The sequence below is a fragment of the Mya arenaria genome, chromosome 9, assembly GCF_026914265.1.
Source record: "Mya arenaria isolate MELC-2E11 chromosome 9, ASM2691426v1".
NCBI lineage: Eukaryota > Metazoa > Mollusca > Bivalvia > Myida > Myidae > Mya > Mya arenaria.
In genome coordinates, this window is record NC_069130.1 from 45,159,929 (window position 1) to 45,180,053 (window position 20,125).

The 20,125-nt window shown below is 37.1% G+C and overlaps 1 protein-coding gene across 1 annotated transcript in view; it reads right to left on the reverse strand.

Moving 5' to 3' along the window:
• Nucleotides 1-14,159, reverse strand: part of LOC128246080 (uncharacterized) — a 33,083-nt gene extending 18,924 nt beyond the window's left edge. Inside the window, exons 1-5 of the mRNA XM_052964287.1 lie at nucleotides 13,736-14,159; nucleotides 7,461-7,583; nucleotides 4,447-4,610; nucleotides 3,871-3,998; nucleotides 2,486-2,677 (exon numbers count right to left, since the gene is read on the reverse strand). Coding sequence (XP_052820247.1) covers nucleotides 2,486-2,677; nucleotides 3,871-3,998; nucleotides 4,447-4,610; nucleotides 7,461-7,583; nucleotides 13,736-14,135 — 1,007 coding nt within the window. The 5' untranslated portion in view covers nucleotides 14,136-14,159. The remainder of the gene's footprint in view (nucleotides 1-2,485; nucleotides 2,678-3,870; nucleotides 3,999-4,446; nucleotides 4,611-7,460; nucleotides 7,584-13,735) is intronic.
• Nucleotides 14,160-20,125: the final 5,966 nt, after the last annotated feature.

Consider the following 20,125-nt stretch of genomic DNA (forward strand, 5'->3'; position numbering starts at 1 on the left):
AGTATGGACAAGTGTAAACCCTCGTATTGCATACACAGAAAGGTCTGGTTACAGTATGGACAAGTGTAAACCCTCGTATTGCTCACACAGAAAGGTCTGGTTACAGTATGGACAAGTGTAAACCCTCGTATTGCACACACAGAAAGGTCTGGTTACAGTATGGACAAGTGTAAACCCTCGTATTGCACACACAGAAAGGTCTGGTTACAGTATGGACAAGTGTAAACCCTCGTTTTGCACACACAGAAAGGTCTGGTTACAGTATGGACAAGTGTAAACCCTCGTTTTGCACACACAGAAAGGTCTGGTTAAAGTACGGACAAGTGTAAACCCTCGTATTGCACACACAGAAAGGTCTGGTTACAGTACGGACAAGTGTAAACCCTCGTATTGCACACACAGAAAGGTCTGGTTACAGTATGGACAAGTGTAAACCCTCGTATTGCACACACAGAAAGGTCTGGTTACAGTATGGACAAGTGTAAACCCTCGTATTGCACACACAGAAAGGTCTGGTTACAGTATGGACAAGTGTAAACCCTCGTTTTGCACACACAGAAAGGTCTGGTTACAGTATGGACAAGTGTAAATCCTCGTATTGCACACACAGAAAGGTCTGGTTACAGTATGGACAAGTGTAAACCCTCGTATTGCACACACAGAAAGGTCTGGTTACAGTATGGACAAGTGTAAACCCTCGTATTGCACACACAGAAAGGTCTGGTTACAGTACGGACAAGTGTAAACCCTCGTACTGCACACACAGAAAGGTCTGGTTACAGTACGGACAAGTGTAAACCCTCGCATTGCACACACAGAAAGGTCTGGTTCCAGTATGGACAAGTGTAAACCCTCGCATTGCACACACAGAAAGGTCTGGTTACAGTATGGACAAGTGTAAACCCTCGTATTGCACACACAGAAAGGTCTGGTTACAGTATGGACAAGTGTAAACCCTCGTACTGCACACACAGAAAGGTCTGGTTACAGTATGGACAAGTGTAAACCCTCGTACTGCACACACAGAAAGGTCTGGTTACAGTATGGACAAATGTAAACCCTCGTACTGCACACACAGAAAGGTCTGGTTACAGTGTGCACACACAGAAAGGTCTGGTTACAGTACGGACAAGTGTAAACCCTCGTATTGCACACACAGAAAGGTCTGGTTACAGAACGGACAAGTGTAAACCCTCGTATTGCACACACAGAAAGGTCTGGTTACAGTATGGACAAGTGTAAACCCTCGTATTGCACACACAGAAAGGTCTGGTTACAGTATGGACAAGTGTAAACACAAGTGTAAACCCTCGTATTGCACACACAGAAAGATCTGGTTACAGTATGGACAAGTGTTAACCCTCGTATTGCACACACAGAAAGGTCTGGTTACAGTATGGACAAGTGTTAACCCTCGTATTGCACACACAGAAAGGTCTGGTTACAGTATTGACAAGTGTAAACCCTCGTATTGCACACACAGAAAGGTCTGGTTACAGTATGGACAAGTGTAAACCCTCGTATTGCACACACAGAAAGGTCTGGTTACAGTATGGACAAGTGTAAACCCTCGTATTGCACATACAGAAAGGTCTGGTTACAGTACGGACAAGTGTAAATCCTCGTATTGCACACACAGAAAGGTCTGGTTACTGTACGGACAAGTGTAAACCCTCGTATTGCACACACAGAAAGGTCTGGTTACAGTATGGACAAGTGTAAACCCTCGTACTGCACACACAGAAAGGTCTGGTTACAGTATGGACAAGTGTAAACCCTCGTACTGCACACACAGAAAGGTCTGGTTACAGTATGGACAAGTGTAAACCCTCGTATTGCACACACAGAAAGGTCTGGTTACAGTATGGACAAGTGTAAACCCTCGTATTGCACACACAGAAAGGTCTGGTTACAGTATGGACAAGTGTTCAAGCAAGGATGCTCAATGCATTACCAATCAAACCTATTATTCAATATTATGAATTAAATGCAAAAAAAAAAATATTTTTAAAAAAGGACTAACAAATAATTGAGATCACTTTCACACTCATGCGATGTAAGAAAGTTAAACTGTCGGTTGTAGAAAAGTCCCGCATAATTTCTCACAAAAAGATATATAATTGCGAACGGATACAGATTTTCAGATATTTGGGATCAAACGTGTTCGGTCATAATATAACTTAATAATGTGTACATCTTCTGATTAAGATAGATTTTAATAGTTACAATAGTTTACCAATTCGTTGAACATAACGATCTTTTTGTGTTTGTTTTGTGTATATACTGGTTTGTAATACATTGTGTGTTATTATATATACACGTTGACATTCATCATTATATGTGTTGTTGACGATTTACATTGAACAAGTCGAAATAAACTGTCAAAATGACTCCGCCAGATAAATCATGATAACAACTCTCCCCAGTCAGATGCGAACCATAATAAAGATTACATGTAGCATTAAAGATGGAAAATGTGTGTTACCTTGATATTGATGTAAACCCGACCACATCAGAAAACATAATGGTTGCCGAATGATAGGCTTCCGGTATAGTAGAACCATCTTCCATTAACCGCTTTGCAATTGTGCGAGGAAGGAGTTGGTAAAGTAGTTCCTCAGTTCGCTTTCGCTCCTCGTTTAACGCAAATGTCTTTTCCTTGAGTTCTTGGGAAAACCTGAAAACACATTCATGCATTTTCCCATTCAGTAAATGCCCAGATTCTCTTGTATTTCATTGACTGTTTTACATATTCTGATACAGTTTCCAAGTGATCTCGTACTACAAAGCCTATTCCTTCGTTTTATCATTCAAACAACTACGATGTCGTATAAAAATAAACTTGGGTAAATATGGAATCAGACGATTGTTTCTTTTGGCATGTCCAGTATCTTCAATAAGTTCTTAAAATGGGGAAGGGGGTCAACTTTGAAATTTGTGCTTACTCTTTCAGATTTTTGAGCTTCATCTTCTAAGATATGCAAACCAAAATGTTATCGTCTTAATACATTTAAACTAACTGTTAGCGTCAGATAATACAGGACCGAGTTGTGTTCGGTGAACGTGTTATTTTATGCCGCATATTGCTAGCTTTTAGTTTTTATTTGTTTCACTTAAGTGCATGTTTGGTTCAAACATGACGTTAAATATATCGTCATTTTTTTAAGTTTAGTACAGGGAAATGCAGCAATAAAATGAATCATTTAACTATTTATAAAACTGCCTAAATTCTCAAACGTTTGTCAATATAGGCTGTTTAGGAACGAACCATTTTGAATAACGCTTTATAGTGTGTGTTGTTTGTTGTTGGTGTATGTGTTGTTGTAGTTGTTGTTAATGTTGCTGTTGTTGTTGTTGTTGTTGTTGTTTTTGTGTTTAAATCTTTGAAGAACAATTTTTTCATAAGTCCTTGTCGGCAGATTTGGAATTAATCGTTCATGAGTTTATGTTTGTAGTACAACGTTCACTATTACATTTGCTTTAATCTTGTCACAAACGTACTATTTCAGTGAGCAGCTCTTTGAAAATTCTTCGGTCAAATTTACTCGTTAAGCAAATGTAAAATGTATATGAATGTCTGTTTTGTTTTAAATGAAGGCAAGCTCGGTTTATAGTTTTAACTACAATACTGTATGCGGCACTCCAGAGCTCATTTGGAACACTTACTAACGTTATACGATTGTTTTCTTTTTTTCAATGGAAAATTGTCCAGTCAACGACTTAACAAAAATAATGAGAGAGAAGGTTTTAGGGAATGACATGTTCACGTCGTGTTCATGCTTTCTCACTAAAATGCGTTTTCTTTAGAAAATACAACAACAACAAACATTTATCTGAAACCCATCATTTGTTTTAAAGTGTGCAACGAACCCGTGTATTCGGCTGATGATTTTTCTGACAAGCATAATGATTATAGGGACCATGATTACAGCCACCGTGAACTCGATGGCGCTCAACACAAGGGACTCTTCAAGGGAACTGTTCTCGTCACTCGCAGACTGAAACAAAAGAAGACATGCCGTGATAATGTTATAAAGTACTCTATCAGCCTTCGCCTTGTAAAAAGAATTACGCGTGACACAGAAGACAAATATTTTATAGAAGAGATCACTCGGAAATCAAAGTATGAAAATAGCAATCACGGTTTGAAACGGAACATTTACAGAAGTGATAGGCGCAACATTATCACCTCCCTTACCACAGGCTTTAGCGGTGTTCTATTGTCCAACAAACAGTGTTTATAGAAGGGACTGACACAATGCTCTTTCATGAGTGGATAACACCACTATATACGTAGATTTGTTTATAATCATATATAATTTGTTGTATACACACGATTGTGAATTCCATAGTTTCTCTCCAAATTGTAGATCGCAATTTGGAGACAACCGATTTTATAAAAGCACCTTTTAAGGTTTCATCAACTGGGCAGGATAATCGTAGTACCTGAACGATTGTGTTGGCAAGCCTATCCTGGATTGTCTTGAGGATGTTTATATATTCGGTCATGTTATCAAACCAAATCGTTCCAAAAACCACCGATGGAATTTGAACGGTGTTGTTCAAAATGGTCCTGCGCATGATGGACATGTCTTCTTCCAGTAATGATCCTGATATAAACATGTAAATAATACCTGCTATTAGAGTTCCTCTATTACAGTTTAGCTTTGATAAAAAGAACAACTCATTAGTACAATACAATATTTCGCTTTTTAAAAATATTTTCTTTGTTTAGGAATACAGACGGAAATGCATGTTGTGCAGCTATTAACCATCTTGTTTTATAAATGATTGTCAAAAAGTTTCAGAAACATTTTTACTGGACTCCTGCAATGCATTATGCATAGCACTAATTAAAAAAAATATGACTGCTTTTTTAGGATGTGAATATTTGTAAAACTATACTCCAGCAAACATAGTAAGGAAACCAGTTTAATATTTAGCGCGGGCACCTGTAGCATTGTCATGTAATGATATAGAGGCTGTATTGTCAGCTGCGCAACCGCGGTCTTTTATTAATACCCGAATTACATACAATCGCAGTTTTAATACCACGCCTTCGATGACAAGAATTGAATCGATTACAGACATGTACATTATGCAAAGTTTAGAAGTTCGAATTACTGCCCTTTTGCAATAATTGCATTTGTCCAAGGAAAGTACTTTCCCCAAAAATGCTATTTGGTAAAATATTTAAGAGAATAGTTTTAAAAAAAATATAATATTTAATTTAATTAAGTAAAATGATAAATACTTGCACCGAGCGTTTGTCCGCTTAGTATCACAAATGTAAGGTTTTATCCATGGCAATCTAAGTTTCATTCTGCAGAACGTACCTTGTATCTAGCTATATCGCATTGAAACACCTATCACATATACATGTATGTATAATTATACATGAACTTTTTTCAAACGAACTTACGGGAAAAGAAACTGTTTTGCTCATTTATTGATTTTTCGGCCGCATTTGACTCTGTCAGGCGAGCTGGTTTGTGGCATAAGCTAATACAAACTAGCTTACAGGGTAAAATTCTCACAGTCATAAAAAACATGTATAATGATATAAAATCATGCGTTTCCATCAATGGGCATCTGTCTCCTATGTTCCCAAGCTTTTGTGGAGTTCGTCAGGGAGAAAACCTTTCTCCGATTTTATTTTCTATTTACCTTAACGATTTAGACAAATTAAAAGAACATGTTTTAGTTTTTCTATAGAAGTAGATGCAAAAAAGACAATTATGTACCTTCAGTTACTTATTCTCTTGTATGCTGACGACACTGTACTCTTTGCAGACAATAACGGGATTTTCAAAAACAGACTTAACTGTTTCCAAGACTACTGTTTGCAATGGAAATTAAATATTAACCTCTCAAAGACTAAAATAATTGTCTTTGGTGCCAGAAATCTAAAGAAATTTAACTTTAGCATTGCTAACCAAGTGCTAGAGATAGTTAAGGAATCCAAATACCTAGGTGTATATTTCTCGTCCACCGGTAGCTTTTTATACTGCCGTAAATATTTAATAAGCCAGGCTAACAAAGCAATGTATGCTCTATTTCTGAGTATAATAACTTAGACTTGCCTTTGGACATACAACTGAAACTTTTTGATTCTGTCATTGTCCCGATTCTAATGTACGGATGTGAAGTCTGGGGTTTTGAAAACCTCGATCTGCTGGAGCAACTTTACTGTAATTTTTGCGGCGGATTACATATACTAGAAAGAGTACTCCACGTTACATGCTCTACTCGGAACTTGGTAGATACCCCTTAACATCATAGTTAAAACCAGAATGATAAATTACTGGAGTAAACTCGTTTCATCCAATGACTCGAAAATAAGTTTCTTGATATATAAAGACATTTTACATAGTTATAATTCAGTCTGGGCCAGTTACATCAAGTCAATATTTGATTCAACGGGTTATTCATACGTTTGGCTTAATCAAACAAGAGTACCTGTAAAACATGTCAGTAAACTTGTGGAATCTAACCTTGTAGACCAATTTCAGCAAACTTGTTTTGAACAATTTATTTTTTGTCTAAGGGTAAAATGTATTCTCTGTTTAAGTCCGATATTAAATTTGAGTACCTTAATATCTTACCCAAATCTCTACGTTTTACATTCTTGCATTTCCGCACTAGCAATCATAAATTCCCTATCGAAGTCGTTAGATGGAGAAAGAATGTTGTACCACATGTCAACAGAAAGTGTACGTTTTGTAATATAAACGATATCGGTGACGACTTGCACTATTTACTTACATGTCCACTTTTTAATTCTACCAGAAAAATACATACATAGTCGTTTTTTACACAAGACCTAATGTCTTATATTTTAGTGAAGTTTTAAATTGTAAGAACCCGGATACCTTAAGGAAAACAGCATTTTTTGTTAAAATCTTAATTAACACTTTGAACGAATCTGATCATGTATTTAATAGTTGTTCATTTGTTATCTCATTACTGTATCGATTATATTGTATCTTATTCAAATAAATGAATTTGTTTTGTCATAAAAATAATACTATTTAAACAAACCACATTCCACTTACTAATTATATTTGTTTTGTATAATGATAAACTCAAAACCTGTTGTGAAGCCGCCATTAACCCACCTCATTATACCTGTGTTAACATATATATATATTGCGTTTTCACATGCTTTTACTTAAATGTAAACTGGGATATAATAAAAGAATATTGAGTTGAGTTGAATTGGTAATAGAACGTAAAAAACTATATTGAGCAACTGAATAAATACCAAGAAAGACAGATTTGTTTGAAACATAACATGCATATAACAGATGACAGATAACAGATGACAGATATCAGATAACTGATAACAGATGACAGATAACAGATGGCAGATGACCGATAACAGATGACAGATAACAGATAACTGAATCCTTTTTGAAAGTATTCGAATACGTGTTTTTGCGATCAGTGTATATCCATACCTTTAAACATCTGATTCACGAGTCTGTCTGTGAAGTCCGAGTATTGGAGACTTTGCTGCAGAAAGTTGTGCCCAAGTACATTCTTCTCGCTGTACCAAAGTAAGTCTTCGTCTGGTAGAAAACCTAAACAAACAAACAAACAAACAAACAGGTGTGAGTTGAGAGAGTTGTCTGGTGGTAGATGTCCTCGTCTCAAATGCGAAACTCATCATTAACACAGTATCATGGCAACAAACCTAAACACGAGCCATTTAACGCGACTGAATTATGATACTCAATTGTAATTTATCATCTTTCCTTTAAAAAGCGTTAGTAATTTTTTTCAAAGTTATGATCTATGGCAATGTTTTTAAGATTGTCCATTTTTGAAAGCGTTAACCAAAAAATGCTATTTGGAAGTAATTAACCTTGGAAATAACGCCATATCAATGTCGCTAGTATTGTACATGTCGACGATATGTTTGTCACTGACATGTAAAGAAACGTTGCCCGGACAACATTTTTGTAGTGTACAGTGTATGTATGTATTACCCTGATAGCATTCTTTGAAGTATACAGTGTATGTATGTGTGGTTGCCCGGATAACAATCTTTACTGTGTACAGTGTCTGTATGTGCGGTTGCCCGGACAACATTCTCTGCAGTGTACAGTATATGTTTGTGTGGTTGCCCAGACAACATTCTCTGCAGAGTACAGTGTATGTTTGTGTGTTTGCCCAGACAACATTCTCTGCAGTGTACAGTGTATGTAATTGTGGTTGCCCGGACAACATTCGATGCAGTTTAAATTGTATATATGTGTGGTTGCCCGGACAACATTTCCTGCAGTGAACAATGTATGTATGAATGTGTGGTTGCAGGAATAACATTCTCAGCAGTGTACAGTGTATGCATGTGTAGTTGCCCGGAATAACATTCTCAGCAGTGTAGAGTGTATGCATGTATGGTTGCCCGGAATAATATTCTCTACAGTGTACAGTGTATGTATGTGTGGTTGCCCGGACAACATTCTCTGCAGTGTACAGTATATGTTTGTGTGGTTGCCCAGACAACATTCTCTGCAGAGTACAGTGTATGTTTGTGTGTTTGCCCAGACAAAATTCTCTGCAGTGTACAGTGTATGTAATTGTGGTTGCCCGGACAACATTCGATGCAGTTTAAATTGTATATATGTGTGTTTGCCCGGACAACATTTCCTGCAGTGAACAATGTATGTATGAATGTGTGGTTGCAGGAATAACATTCTCAGCAGTGTACAGTGTATGCATGTGTAGTTGCCCGGAATAACATTCTCAGCAGTGTAGAGTGTATGCATGTATGGTTGCCCGGAATAATATTCTCTACAGTGTACAGTGTATGTATGTGTGGTTGCCCGGACAACATTCTCTGCAGTGTACAGTATATGTTTGTGTGGTTGCCCAGACAACATTCTCTGCAGAGTACAGTGTATGTTTGTGTGTTTGCCCAGACAATATTCTCTGCAGTGTACAGTGTATGTAATTGTGGTTGCCCGGACAACATTCGATGCAGTTTAAATTGTATATATGTGTGGTTGCCCGGACAACATTTCCTGCAGTGAACAATGTATGTATGAATGTGTGGTTGCAGGAATAACATTCTCAGCAGTGTACAGTGTATGCATGTGTAGTTGCCCGGAATAACATTCTCAGCAGTGTAGAGTGTACGCATGTATGGTTGCACGGAATAATATTCTCTACAGTGTACAGTGTATGTATGTGTGGTTGCCCGGACAACATTCTCAGAAGTGTACAGTGTGTGTATGTGTGGTTGCCTGGAATAACATTCTCTTCAGTGTACGGTGTATGCATGTGTAGTTACCCGGACATTCTTCTCTGCAGTGTACAGTGTATGTAATTGTGGTTGCCCGGACAACATTCTCAGAAGTGTACAGTGTATGTATGTGTGGTTGCCTGGAATAACATTCTCTGCAGTGTACAGTGTATGTATGTGTGGTTGCCTGGAATAACATTCTCTGCAGTGTACAGTGTATGTATGTGTGGTTGCCTGGAATAAAATTCTCTGCAGAATACAGTGTATGTATGTGCTGTTACCCGGACAATCTTCTCTGCAGTGTACAGTGTATGATTGTGTGGTATGTAAGTGTGATTGCCCGGACAACATTCTCTGCAGTGTTCAGTGTATGCATGTGTGGTTGCCGGAATAACATTATCTGCAGTGTATAGAGTATTCATGTGTGGTTGCCGGAAAAACGATCTCTGAAGTGTACAGTATATGTATGGGTGGTTGCCGGATAAACATTCTCTGAAGTGTACAATGCGTGCATGTTTGGTTGCCGGAATAACGATCTCTGTAGTGTACATAGTATGTATTTGTGGTTGCCGGAATAACATTCTCTGAAGTGTACAGTGCTTGCATGTGTGGTTGCCGGAATAACTATCTCTGCAGTGTACAGGGTATGTATTTGTGGTTGCCGAATAACATTCTCTGAAGTGTACAGTGCGTGCATGTGTGGTTGCTGGAATAACGATCTCTACAGTGTACAGTGTATGTATGTGCGGTTGCCGGAATAACATTATCTGAAGTGTACCGTGTGTGTAAGTGTTGTTGCCCGGACAATATTTTCTGCAGTGTTCAGTGTTTGTATGTGTGGTTATGGAATAACATTCTCTGCAGTGTATAGTGTGTGTATGTGTGGTTGCCGCAATAACATTCTCTGAAGTGTACAGTGTATGCATGTGTAGTTGCCGAAATAGCATTATCAGCAGTGTACAGTGTATGCATGTGTACTTTCCCGGAATAACATTTTCTGCAGTGTACAGTGGATGCATGTGTGGTTGCCGGAATAACATTCTCTGAAGTGTACAGTGTCTGTATGTGTGGTTGCTGAAATTATATTCTCTGAAGTGTACAGTGTCTGTATGTGTGGTTGCTGGAATTACATTCTCTGAAGTGTACAGTGTCTGAATGTGTGGTTGCCGGAATAACGATCTCTGCAGTGTACAGTGGATGCCTGTGTGGTTGCCGGAATAACATTCTCTGAAGTATACAGTGTATGCATGTGTAGTTGCCCGGACAACATTCTCTTCAGTGTACAGTGGATGCATGTGTGGTTGCCGGAATAACATTCTCTGAAGTGTACAGTTTATGCATGTGTGGATGCCCGGACAACATTCTCTTCAGTGTACAGTGTATGTATGTGTGGTTGCCCGAAATAACATTCTCTGCAGTGTACAGTGTCTGTAGGTGTGGTGGCCGGAATAACATTCTCTTCATTGTACAGTGGCAGTATGTGTGGTTGCCGGAATAACATTTTCTTCATTGTACAGTGTATGCATGTGTAGTTCCCGGAATGACTCATTAGTACAAAGGACCAATGTTTCAAGATGGCCGTAAATAAATCTGAGAGAGTTCAATCAAATCGAAAACATGTCACTCAAGTTTATTTTTATGCGAACCACGAAACATCTTTTTATAATTTGCATTGATTTTTGTGTTTAAGATCTTCAATATTTTGCTTTGCATATAACATTGCATGATAATTGAGGAAAGTATTTCAGTCGACTGATCAATTAGCATCCAGATGAGGCGGCGCTGATTAGCTCCACAACATCAGACAAACAGCACTTATGAACATAATTGAAGTATTTTGTTTTACAAAATGAGAACAAAAAATTCACAGATTATAACAGCATTAGACGCGCGTTAGTTCTGAGAGAGTTTTGGGAAATCGACAATTAGAATGGTGGATATGATCCCTTATTAATGCTCTATATAAGAGTTCTATTAATGGGTACAAAAGTTGTTATGTAAATCTATATAGAAATAATATACCTTACATAAATGTGTCCCTTCTTTGTGTATATAAAGTTGATCGGTCCGTATGCCAATGTATTTTCATAAAAAATCCGAAAAAAAATGCGAAAAAATGTCGTTGTGAAAATTGCAAGCACCACTCACCTGTTTTATGACGTCAGCGGCCCATATTATGTTTTTGGCCGGTCCGGACCTCGCCAAAAATATAATATGGACCGCTGACGTCATATAATATGGACCGCTGACGTCATAAAACAGGTGAGTGGTGCTTGCAATTTTCACAACGACATTTTTTTCGCAAGTAAACATTATTACATTTTTAACACATCAAAGGCGCTTTAAAATTATTTAATGGTAAAAAAGTGTTCGGTATAATATAAGAAATATAACACACCACTTCGGGCCATATGGCATTATAAGGACGGGCCAGTCAACCTCCGAAGGTGAATGGACCTTGGCTAACGCCTCGGTCTATATTCACCTTCGGGGGCTGACTTGCCGGTCCTTATTATGTCATATGACCCTCAGTGGTGTGTAATATTTCTTAAATAGTAACTGTTTATATATTGTCATTTAGGGATGTGATGGGGTCAGGCCATTATGCAGCCATTAAAGGACGCGGGTATATCATATTAATAAACTCAACAATAACAAAATAATTCTCTTAGTTACACAGCTAGCCGAATGGGTATCACCTGTTGGCGAATGTAAATATGCTCCCCCCCCCCTTTAAAGAAAGGACGCGTTTTTTTTGAAATTTTCGTAGTTACGTTGTGTGCGCTTAATTTAGATTAAACTTTCGGTTTTGTTGCATTCTTGATATTGCGAGAATTGCATTTTTAAACATCCTGGGGGTTAAAAAATGTCAAAAAGGATATAAAATCATTTAGATATACAGACACTCTAAATTTACATTACTAACACATACTTGGACAGTTCATTATATGTTGTAATGGAAGGGCCCTACTGTGGGGTCACCTGATGCGGTCGGAGATTGACGTCATGTTATTTAACCAATGGGAGAATATTTTAGAAAAATATCTTCAGTTTTAGCCAATGAATGCCATCATTGGCTACCTGCCTGAAAACACGTTATATCCTAAGCAAGTTAGAAAACTATATAATATTACGATATTAAATCCTGATTACTAAGTATTAATCGCTTGCTTCGCTGATTCCGCCTTCCATAGTCTTATTACATGTAATCTACATTGTACTGCCTTTCATTTATTAACGTTTGGCTTTGAAATGTTTAAAAACGCACCTTAGGTTTTGTGCAGTGAGCGCAAGAGAACCTTTAAAAAAATACAAATATATTATACGTCTTGAATGTGAACGTAAAGGCATGGAGTTAGTACTGATAGGGCCTCAACCTTTCAGTGTCCATCGATATGGTGACTAAACATTAATGTCTATTCTTATCGTATGTGCCTCACGATGCACGCCACAGCTGAATGCGTAACGATAATATAACATGTACAAGACAGCGCGGTGAACGTCAGCAAGGGATTGATACAAAGAGTATACCATACTTCAGTTTTCATCTATTTTTTAATTGAAACTGCATAATTGCCTTGGAAAGAAACATGTTATTTCCAGAACAGTGTTGTTGTTTTATTAGCTTTTACATGACGATGTAATGGATTTTATTCAGCGATCTGCACACATTATTTCAAAGTTATTACTTGGAAAGAAAATTGTTTATCAATTGCATTGTGAATATAAAGTTTTAAGGCTGAAAAAGTAAAAGAGTATACTTAACATAAACATTGGGCATGATTTAATGATTACACCTTTTTTTTACCGTTTACACAACATTGTAGCATTTTATTGATGTATCACAGTGATAAATTGGAATATATCACCTAGAAAAAATAAACCACATAGAAATGTGGGCGTTATTTCTTATGCACGTTTTGCCCATCGGCATCCGTATCCGGAGTCGATGAACGTAAGGAAAGAAGGCGCACCTTCTATGGACTTCTACTTAAATCGCTCATGAGTGATCAAATCGGAAACTGACGAAATACGGGGCGTTCCACACCCCTTAGATGTGACAGTGATGCTGGTTAAAGAGTTCCACACCTTTTAGATATGACATGGACAGTGATGCTTGTTAACCCGCTCCACACCCTTTAGATGTGACATTGGGCTCGTTGTTCTGGTGATGATTTCGCGTATTGTGTACTCGGTAGATTTGATTTAGCATACAATAGAAATATCAGATTTGTAAAGTAATGGTTAAAGATAATAACTAGTGACGACTTAAAGTATTGTAAATTATTTACTAAGTTACAATGTGCCGCATACCTGACACAATGTGCCCCATACCTGACACAATGTGCCGCATACCTGACACAATGTGCCCCATACCTGACACAATGTGTCCCATACCTGACACAATGTGCCGCATACCTGACACAATGTGCCGCATACCTGACACATTGTGCCGTTCATATGTGAACTCGTTCTGATACAAACCTCTTGCAAAGTAGGTACTCCCCAGTGCTCGTTCAATGCCCGCTTGTTCCTTGCTAAATATCAGCATCTGATATGATACAATGTCAGTCCAAAACTGGAATGGCTTTCCGAGATTTAAACTTTTACCAATCATTCTTATAAACGCGGCATTATCGTCCGTATAGAATCCTATAACTTCTCTCAATGTTGCGTTCTTCGGATTGAGATTTTCCCGGAACTCTATAATATGTTGAAGAAAGTTTTCTTTAGTGTCAAAACTGTTCCTTTTAATAGGTATCCACCTGGACAAAACGTTGATGGCGTTGTCTGTATCAATATAGAGTTGGAGTAGCCTTGGTCTCACGAAAGGGTCCCCCTTAGAAGACACGTAGAGGGCAGTGGTTCCCCGCTCAATCTGCATGGCGTGGATCACCGCGCTGATTTCCACACTAAACAGGATACTGGATTGCACTTTCCGGTTGTCTTGCAGCGTCTGAAAGTATTGATATAATGTAAGGCGTGTTATTGAAGCGTTACGTTCCAGTGTATCAATATCAAGTATTGACCTTAGTTATCATACGATATGCACACGAACCGCATGTAAACCATCGATACACAATGGGACTTACTACATATGTACACATGGTAACAGCAATATTGTATCATACACGTTCGATCCACATTTCAGGCACGCATGTGCCGTTGCTGTGTGTACAAACAATCGGTGTTGTTGTTATATGTACGAAATGTTGATGCCGTTGTTATGTGTAGAACTTTTGGTGCCGATGTTATGTATACAATCCGGTAGTAACGTTCCTACGTTTACCTAACTATTTGCGCCGTTTGTATGTGTAAAAACCGTTGGTGCCGTTGCTATTTTTACAAACTGTTGGTGCCGTTGCTATGTGTAAAAGTAAAAACCGTTGGTGCCGTTGCTATGTATACAAAATGTTGGTGCCGTTGCTATGTATATAAACTGTTGGTGCCGTCGCTATATGTAAAAACCGTTGGTGCCGTTGCTATTTTTACAAACTGTTGGTGCCGTTGCTATGTGTAAAAGTAAACACCGTTGATGCCGTTGCTATGTATACGAATTGTTGGTGTCGTTGCTATGTATACAAACTATTGGTGCCTTTGCTATGTGTACAAACTGTTGGTGCCGTTTCTATGTGTAAAAACCGTTGGTGCCGTTGCTATTTTTACAAACTGTTGGTGCCGTTGCTATGTGTGGAAACTGTTGTTGCCTTTGCTATGTGTACAAACTGTTGGTGCCGTTGCTATGTGTAAAAGTAAAAACTGTTGGTGCCGTTGCTATGTATACAAACTGTTGGTGCCGTTCCTATGTATACAAACTGTTGGTGCCGTTGCTATGTGTAAAAGTAAAAACTGTTGGTGCCGTTGCTATGTATACAAACTGTTGGTGCCGTTACTATGTGTACAAACTGTCGGTGTCGTTGCTACGTGTAAAAGTAAAAACTGTTGGTTCCGTTGCTATGTATACAAACTGATGGTGCCGTTGCTATGTATAAAAACTGTAAGTGCCGTTGCTATGTGTACAAACTGTTGGTGCCTTTGCTTTGTGTACAAACTGTTGGTGCCGTTGTTATGTATACACATCGCTGGCGCCGTTGCCATGTATACAAACTGTTGGTGCCGTTGCTATGTGTACAAGCTGTTGGTGCCGTTGCTTTGTGTACAAACTGTTGGTACCGTTGCTATGTAAACAAACTATTAATACATAGCATTTGATACAATTGTGTATAAATAGGTCATGTTAATTATGAGCGTATCAATGACAGAATGTATTTATATAGAAAAACATTCAACACAAAATATTTTTTGTTGGTTTTGTTTTGAAATGGTACTGAATTGTATTTCGTTATCTGTTTTTAAAACACTTCTTGAAATTGTTTATTTTTTCATAAAACAAAGATTCCTACAGTTTGTACAAAGTAATACAAAAATACAACGTGAGCGTATTATACAGTTGAATAAAAAGTGCTTTAATATATGTCATTCTATAATGCATTTAATGATAATAACAAATTGATGAAAAAACAACAACAAAAAACACATGTTTTTTTTCATATTTCGGACAGTATTATTAAAACATTGCTGGTCAGGTTCCTATAGTGTCCTCTGTATAACAGTGTATAATTTCTTCGTCCTACGGAAATAAAAAGTGACCAAAAAGGGACAGTTTACGACATGGATATGAGGGAGTTCGTTAGATATGTATTAATCTTGTGTTTAAGTTTTTTTTGCCTAGCTTATGGGATAAATATTGTCTTGGCGTGGTTGCCTGCCTGAATGCATGCCAGCCTACCTGTTTGTCTGTCTGTTTGTCTTTCTGTCTTTCTGTCTGTTCGTCACAAATGTTTGTCGCTCGTACCTCCAAAAGCCAGAGTGATGAAAAATAAACGTCCAGTTTTGTTTTGGTGGTGCCCAATATGATAATTATACTAGTATGTATATTTAGTTAATTGGTCGTAGGTTTGAGTGCTTATGCCGCCATACATGTATATATAGCGTACAGTGTAACAGTAACTCGTATACTACAGGTACATGATGGTATTTAAAAGTATTCTTTTCCAACGACTGTTCACACGCAAAATACTATTAAGTAATTATTTAACTTCAAAATATTTAAATATTGAGTCGGGACAACATGTTTATTCTCTCAACTGAATGCTCAACATGAAAATATAAAAGTAAATAAAAAAAGATGCCAATGTATCAAATGTATTAAAAAAAATGTATATTGTTTACAAACTGTCATATTCAAAATATTAAGAATTTTTATTAAATAAATAATCGACTTCAGACAAATGCATGAACATGTATTTGGATTTTTTTCACGGTTGAATTGGCTCAATACTGAGAATGAATAATCAACACAACTACAAAAAATGATATCGCAGTTACCTTTACATTAGCGGCGACATTGACTGCGTCCCTGACGATGAGAATGAGGCCCGGGATGATTGCCAGTATTGTTAGTTTCAACAGCTGGCATTTCTGCTCCCTGGCCGAGCCTCCATGGCCACACAATGATCTGGCCGCCATCACTTTTTAGCGCCACTGTCAATGTTTTAAGAATACCTTAATTAATTTCAGTTATTTCCATGCATTTAATATCCAAATAAAACACTGCAGAACGTTGAAATATCAGTATGTTTTGTGTGTTATGAATTTAGAATTACAACAAAAACGTTTTTATTTGTATTTTTTTGTAAATAGTTAAAACACTATTATTAATTCCACTGGGTATTAATTCCACGAGATTCTATCAACGTCTCATAACACTTACAGCGACAATTTCCATAACAGTGCTTATAAAACTCTCTTTGCAGTGGCCAATATTGGTGATCGGAAAAAACAAGATTTAGCTCCTTTTTGATGTCTTTGGTTTGTTAGTGGCTACCGTTATTTCGCTGTAAAACATATTCCATTCTTAATAATGAGCACATAATTGTATGACCCGTAATTCTATAATCAAAGCTTTGGCTGAGACATCTATGATATAGAAAAATAAAAAAAAATCTTTTACTGATGCTCGACTTGATAATTGTTGTCAACGGCTTGCGAATTACAAAAAAACTGTATTTCTGATATTTCATGCATTGAATATGTTAGTTGTATACGAATGTTTGAGTAAAACACACACCCAAATTCTCTTCAGATATGAATATCACAAGCAATCGCCATGGAAAATACTGTGATGGAAGGTTCATAACATCCAGTACCGAGGAGCCATGTTCTAATTCTAACATAGCGCTGTCAACGTAATCAAGCGTTTCAGAGCTAAAAAGAACTAATTAAAAGAATCGTTGAGTATATTTCTATGTTTTATCACTATTAATAACACTATGTTGTCGACGATCGTCAAGAGTCTTAATGTAATCGGAAGCCAGCTTGGGCGACTACGTTGAGACATTGCTAGATGAATCAATATAGCTTTGATAAAGCAAGCGGGATGTAAGTGGCCACTGGTGTTTGCTGTTAGTCTATATATATTTCGTCGTTTAGTTTCAATATCTTTGAACACTAGGCAGCTGCATTCAGATTTGTGGTCTATAGAAATAGATTATCGCATGTTCACAGTATCATTCAACAATGACACAAACTAAATACTTATTCGGATTTCTATCATCAACAGCAACACACTTAAGCTTCAATACCAAGATAAATTTGATTCATTCAAAACTATATTGATCTAAGCTAGCATTGTATTAACTGTTTTCTATCAAAACGTTTAGCACCGTTTGTGTGTTTCATAGTATGTAGGTCTGCCAGCGCCGATTGTTCTCGTTATGGTTTGACACTACCGCACCCCCGTGTGGTGACAGAAGAGAAATTTAGAAGCCTTAAAGGAGAGTGTTGAATACAAAGTTATTATTATCGGGTATTGTTGTAAGTCAAAGGGAATCATTAAGAGCCAAACAAGTCATAATGTATACACATTGAATGACAGTTAGCACGTTAGTATAACACAAAACAAAATAAAGATAGGGGGTCCAGCCCCGGTTAAATCACTAAATTTTAAACAATATTTAAAACATGTTTGTGACATCATCCATTGGTCTTTTTGTACAGCCTTAAAATAGTGTAGAATCAAGAAGTTTGTTGATAAACTTACTTTTTCTTGTATAGGGTAAAACTATGCACTTATTTGAAGTTATCTAACGTTTTTTATTAAGGTTTAGTAATATATAACAAAATGTTTTTTGTTTTTTTTTATGAATTTCCGTTTTTGAGAGTGTAACAAGTCAATGCCTAATAAAGATGTGACTGAGGTTTGCGCAGCCATTACGAAAAGGGACTGAAAATGTTAATGTGTTGTATGTCCCTTAAAAGGACCTCGTTGTTTACATGTTTGAAGTAAATGAAACGCCTTAAACTGTCGATTATGTCAGAGAAAAGACAGCCTCGACACTGCGTGCCTCGGACTGGCAGTTCTCTGACATAATCGATAGTTTTCGGCCTTTCACCCTTACTTATATTCATAAGCGAACACTGTATGTTAGAATTATAGGCAGAAAAAGGTTGGCACAAAGTTGACAAATGAACAAAGTAATGGGAGTTTTATTGACACTAGGTTTAGATACGACAATTGTAATATAAGGTTCATCTGCACAATTAACATGGCCATGGAAGTTTTATTGGTACAAGGATGATAAACACTGAAACTGTAGAATAAGAGCAACATGATTATTAAACAAACACTGTAACTGTAGTATAAGAGCCACATGATTGATAAACAAACACTGTATAAACCACAGGCATCTGAATCATTGTTGGTCACTAAAATGTTGTTTAAAACCATTTTGGCTACATACAATGAGATAAACAACACATCTGAAGATATTTAGTGTCTTTGATATACATCAAAGAAACAAGGTATGTAACTCAAACTTACCCGATTTCACGGAAGAGTCCAGTTTTATGTAAATTTCTCAACCAACATATAAACAATCCATTTTTAAATAAGTGACATGGAAAGAAAAGTCAATTACCTTTAAAATGGTGTGCGGTATGTTGGTATAACTATATTGTCTTTAGACAAACAAGCATAATTCAATGTCCAATTCTCGTGTTTTTCTTTAGTCGGAAAGAGTACAGCAAATTCATATCTTCAATTTTCCCCGTGTAAACAGTACTAATCACAGACCTATTGAATTTATTTTATGAGTACTGCAATGGTAGAATTGTATAGGTACGAATTGACACTGTTACTGTAGCTTTAGAGTCACAAGCTTTATAAACGAACACTGCAATGGTAGTTAAAGAAGTGCAAGGTTTATTAACGAATTTAGGGATAATAAAAAAAAAACAAATGGTAGTTTTAGAGCCAAAATGTTACAAATCAAACACTGTTATTTTATGTAATATGCACAAAGTTGTTAAACATTTGAAATGGTATTTCAACATTAGCAAGATCGATAAACACACACTATAATAGTAGCTTTAGAAATACCATGTTTGAAACAAATTACTGCAATGGCAGTTTTAGAGGCATTACGTTGATAGACAAACACTGTGATGGTAGCCTTAAAACCATCTTGTTGGAAACCTAATAAAACCATAGTAGTTTAGGAGACAAAATGTTGGAAACCAGTTATTGTCGTGATAGTTTTAGAGGCATAACGTTGATAGACAAACACTGTTAAAGTAGCTTTAGAATCACCATATGTACAACCAATTACTGTCGCGATAGTTTTAGAGGCATAACGTTCATAGACAAACACTGTTATTATAGCATTAGAAACACCAGGTTTACAACCAATTACTGTCTTGGTAGTTTTTGAAGCATAACGTTCATAGACAAACACTGTAGTTATAGGTTTAGAAACACCATGTTTACAACCAATTACTGTCTTGGTAGTTTAAGAGGCATAACGTTCATAGACA